The sequence below is a fragment of the Mandrillus leucophaeus genome, unplaced genomic scaffold (genome assembly GCF_000951045.1).
Source record: "Mandrillus leucophaeus isolate KB7577 unplaced genomic scaffold, Mleu.le_1.0 Scaffold30, whole genome shotgun sequence".
NCBI classification, from domain to species: domain Eukaryota; kingdom Metazoa; phylum Chordata; class Mammalia; order Primates; family Cercopithecidae; genus Mandrillus; species Mandrillus leucophaeus.
The window spans coordinates 1,496,440-1,500,908 of NW_012103143.1; the positions used below are offsets into that span (position 1 = coordinate 1,496,440).

General features: G+C 60.5%; 1 protein-coding gene across 1 annotated transcript in view; it reads left to right on the plus strand.

The window, feature by feature from the left end:
- Positions 1 to 4,232, plus strand: part of RPS6KB2 (ribosomal protein S6 kinase, 70kDa, polypeptide 2) — a 7,156-nt gene extending 2,924 nt beyond the window's left edge. Inside the window, exons 5-15 of the mRNA XM_011987000.1 lie at positions 248 to 395; positions 1,480 to 1,537; positions 1,617 to 1,717; positions 1,830 to 1,920; positions 2,004 to 2,094; positions 2,218 to 2,325; positions 2,871 to 2,933; positions 3,075 to 3,152; positions 3,254 to 3,361; positions 3,458 to 3,570; positions 3,865 to 4,232. Of these exons, the coding sequence (XP_011842390.1) occupies positions 248 to 395; positions 1,480 to 1,537; positions 1,617 to 1,717; positions 1,830 to 1,920; positions 2,004 to 2,094; positions 2,218 to 2,325; positions 2,871 to 2,933; positions 3,075 to 3,152; positions 3,254 to 3,361; positions 3,458 to 3,570; positions 3,865 to 4,054 (1,149 nt within the window). The 3' untranslated portion in view covers positions 4,055 to 4,232. The remainder of the gene's footprint in view (positions 1 to 247; positions 396 to 1,479; positions 1,538 to 1,616; positions 1,718 to 1,829; positions 1,921 to 2,003; positions 2,095 to 2,217; positions 2,326 to 2,870; positions 2,934 to 3,074; positions 3,153 to 3,253; positions 3,362 to 3,457; positions 3,571 to 3,864) is intronic.
- Positions 4,233 to 4,469: the final 237 nt, after the last annotated feature.

A 4,469-nucleotide genomic window follows, 5' to 3' on the forward strand; every position in this document is an offset into this window, starting at 1 on the left:
CTGGGTTCAAGCAATTCTCCTGCCTCAGCCTCCTTGGTAGCTGGGATTACAGGCGTGTACCATCGTACCCAGCTAATTTTTCTATTTTTAGTAGAGACGGGGTTTTGCCATGTTGGCCAGACTGGTCTCAAACTCCTGACTTCAGGTGATCCGCCTGCCTCGGCCTCCCAGAGTGCTGGGATTACAGGTGTGAGCCACCGCGCCCAGCCTGGATGCCCTAGTTTCTAACCAATTCCTGTATCTCCAGGCCAAAATTGTGCGCAACGCCAAGGACACAGCACACACACGGGCTGAGCGGAACATTCTGGAGTCTGTGAAGCACCCCTTTATTGTGGAACTGGCCTATGCCTTCCAGACTGGTGGCAAACTCTACCTCATCCTTGAGTGCCTCAGTGGTATGAGTGCGGGCCCAGGCAGGGGTGTGTGGCGGGGGCAGGGAGCCAGCATAGGAAGCTCTAGGGGGAAGCTCTTGAGAGATGAGTCTGTGGGGGTTGGCTAGGGGCCCCCACTCTGTCCTACCCATCCACCCATCCATCCGTGCATCTGTCCCATCATTCATTCATTCATTCATTCAGCAAACGTCTGTCCAGCACCTACTGTGTCCCTCACGTGTGTTGGGGGTGGATGGGCATGGTGGGAATTTGGGTAGAAGTCCAGAGGATGGTTGTGTCTTGGAATTCCTAGTCCCCTCCCTGTTTTGTTCTTCTCTCCTGTGTGCCCTACATCCTGTCAAGTCCCCAGTCCAACTGGTTCATTCACTGTAGCGTCCTACTCTATCAGTCTACTCTCAGGGGCCTGGTGGGTTGGTCAGAGCACTTTTCTAAGTGGGCTGAGGCCTCCTGCTCACCTGCTTTCTAGTGTCTCCTCCGCGGCCTGCTGAGGTCATAGAGCCTGGGGCTGCTCCCGGACCTTCTATTCAGTCCTGTGGCTTGCTGCCCAGATCAAGCCTCACCCCTAGGCCAGCTGACCCCTGCTGGCTGTGAGCAGTCTTGGCCTGCCTTTCCCTCGTTTGGGCCAGATGAACCCTGCGAGCTTCTGCCTCCATGCTCTACATTTGCTCCGTTCATCTCAGCATCCCCTTAAAGTCCCAGCAAACCGCACTTTCTCTGTTCTGTTGTGTTGGGATTCACTCTGTCTTCCCTGTCTCCTCTGCGAGATCTTTTGGGCTAAACTCTTGGAGCTGTGGCCTGGGCCTGGCGTATTAGAGCTGTTGTGTACATGTCTGTCTCCCCAGTAGACTGAGCGTCCTGAGGGCAGTGGCTGGGTCTCTTCATCCTGTCCCCAGCTTCACCCAGCACAGGGCCAGGCACCAAGTAGGCGTCGGTAGATGTTTGCTGAATTGAATTGAATCCCCACGGCAGCTCTGTGAGGCAGGTAGGGCAGGAATTATGAGCCCCGCTTTCCCCAAGAAGAAATAGACTCAGAAAGTGTAAAGGGACTTGGACCCAGCATGTGGCTGCTGACGTGTTTGTGTGGCAGGTGGCGAGCTCTTCATGCATTTGGAGCGAGAGGGCATCTTCCTGGAAGATACAGCCTGGTGGGTGTTACTCCTCCACTTTCCTGAGGCCGCCGGGTCCCTGCCCTACTCCCGCCTTCACCATGTCTTGTTTCTGCAGCTTCTACCTGGCCGAGATCACGCTGGCCTTGGGCCATCTCCACTCCCAGGGCATCATCTACCGGGACCTCAAGCCCGAGAACATCATGCTCAGCAGCCAGGGTGCGCCTGTGTGTGCGGGCAGCTGCAGGCGGGGTCTGCGATCTGTGGGGAGGCCGAGGAGCTCTGTGGGTGGGGTGGGGCCCTGGTCATGCCTCTCCACACTCTTCCTCAGGCCACATCAAACTGACTGACTTTGGACTCTGCAAGGAGTCGATCCATGAGGGTGCCGTCACTCACACCTTCTGCGGCACCATTGAGTACATGTAAGTGGCACCTGGCTGGCCCAGGGGTCGGGAGGACAGCCTGAAGGGGCATGGCCTGACTGACAGTTCCACCTGGACCCCAGGGCCCCTGAGATTCTGGTGCGCAGTGGCCACAACCGGGCTGTGGACTGGTGGAGCCTGGGGGCCCTGATGTACGACATGCTCACTGGATCGGCAAGTCCAGCCTCCTGGGAGGAGGAGGGGCAGGGGCAGGGGTGGGAGGAGCCCCCCTACTGGGGCAAGGGCAGGGCCTGGTGGGAGGCCCACAAGGCTCCTCTCACCTTCCTCCTCCTCCAGCCCCCCTTCACTGCAGAGAACCGGAAGAAAACCATGGATAAGATCATCAAGGGCAAGCTGGCGCTGCCCCCCTACCTCACCCCAGATGCCCGGGACCTTGTCAAAAAGGTGGGACTCCTTTCTCTCTTCTCTGGGGCCCTGCCAGCCACTCAGCACGTGTTCTTGAGTCTCTCTGGGCTATGGGGAGGCCAGGGCCACCCTGCCCTGTGCAGTTTGCCTCTGGAGTAAAAGGAGCCCCTCCCTTGAAGTCCGGGATTCAGCCCAGGTCTCAGCTCTGTCACAGACCAGCTGCTGCCCTAGCCCAGACCTTAGGCTGAGTCCTAACTGGGGACGTGCTTGTGATGAGCTGGCCACACTTCCATCAAAGGCGAACATCAGAGGTGTTAGGGGGAGGCCGGGCAGCCACATGGGGAGTTGGCGCCTCACCAAAGCGCCCTGGGGCAATGCCAGGGCCCAGGAGCCTCTGCAAAGCCTTTGTGGAGAAGGTGGCTCCATTGACCAAAACTTGAAAGTCCCCAGGGTATCCACAGGTGGGAACCACACCCAAAGGCATTCTCTCCCATGTCACCTGACCCCCACTCCGGCTAGCCCTGGGACGTGGGGACACAGGAACAGTACTGCCCAGGCCCTCACCCTCTCTCCTGGTCCCACAGTTTCTGAAACGGAATCCCAGCCAGAGGATTGGGGGTGGTCCAGGGGATGCTGCTGATGTGCAGGTGGGTTTGGGGCCACCACCAGGGGTAGGGCTGAGTCTCCAAAGGTGCCAGGAATGGGGGTAGGGCCCCAGGGCAGAGGGAGTGACCAAGGGGGCAAGCAGGGTGAGCTGTTAGTGGGTTTGGGGCATTCTCTACCCACAGAGGCATCCCTTTTTCCGGCACATGAATTGGGATGACCTTCTGGCCCGGCGTGTGGACCCCCCTTTCAGGCCCTGTCTGGTGAGCAGCAGGCCCAGTGGCCGGTGGCCGGTGGTGGGTGGCAAGTGGAGAACCTGCATCTTGGTGCCCTCTGACCCCTCCCCTCTCTGGTCGGCCCACAGCAGTCGGAGGAGGACGTGAGCCAGTTTGATACCCGCTTCACACGGCAGACGCCGGTGGACAGTCCCGATGACACGGCCCTCAGTGAGAGTGCCAACCAGGCCTTCCTGGTGACTGCGGGGGCCTGGGGACTGTGGGACCAGGGCAGGGATGGTGGCTAAGGATGGAAGTTACTGAGTGTCGCATGGCCCTGCCTCCGCCCCCAGGGCTTCACGTACGTGGCGCCGTCTGTCCTGGACAGCATCAAGGAGGGCTTCTCCTTCCAGCCCAAGCTGCGCTCACCCAGGCGCCTCAACAGTAGCCCCCGGGCCCCCATCAGGTACTGAGGGATGTGGGGATGTGTGGCTGGGATAGGGACACTAGCAGGCAGGACGCCAGCTCCAGCCTTGGGTGCCTTGGCCACGTCTGTCAGCCAGTGTTGGCTTAGGTTGCTGTGTCTACGATGGGGACCTCAGTCCCTACCTCCCTTGCGGTCAGGCTGCCTAGGTGGGAGTTTGTGGAGCCCATGGCCTGTGTGCTTGGGCAGGTGGGAAAGTCTGCCTTCCTTGATCGAGTGCTGGGAGGCCCTGGCAGGGCCTAGGGGGCTCTTACTCTGCCTTGGTTTCCCCTGCAGCCCCCTCAAGTTCTCCCCCTTTGAGGGGTTTCGGCCCAGCCCCAGCCTGCCGGAGCCCGTGGAGCCACCTCTACCTCCACTCCTGCCACCGCCGCCGCCACCGCCACCCTCGATCACCGCCCCTCTCCCCATCCGTCCCCCCTCAGGGACCAAGAAGTCCAAGAGGGGCCGTGGGCGTCCAGGACGCTAGGAAGCTGGGTGGGGTTGAGGGCAGCCCTTGAGCCCTATCCCTGCGGCTGTGAGGGCAGCAGGTCCCTGGGCCAGTGTCAGAGACCTGGGGGTGTGTCTGGGAGTGGGGTGCGAGTGCGTGCGAAAGTGTGTGCCTGCTGGGGCAGCTGTGCCCCTGAATCATGGGCATGGAGGGCTCCAGGCTACGACTGCTGGGGCCAGAGCCCTGCTGCCCACCATGCCCTGCGCTCAGCTAGCTGCTCCCGTGGAACATTAAAGGGCTGAATCATGGCGCTGACCTGACTCTTTGCGCTGCATGCCTGGGGGCAGGGGTGGGTTGGATTGTGCCAGGGGGAGCCTCTGGTCCGGGAGGGAGGGGTCTCTGTAGGACCACAGGGTCACAGGCTGGAGGAGTTTTATTTCAAATAGTTGCCTGA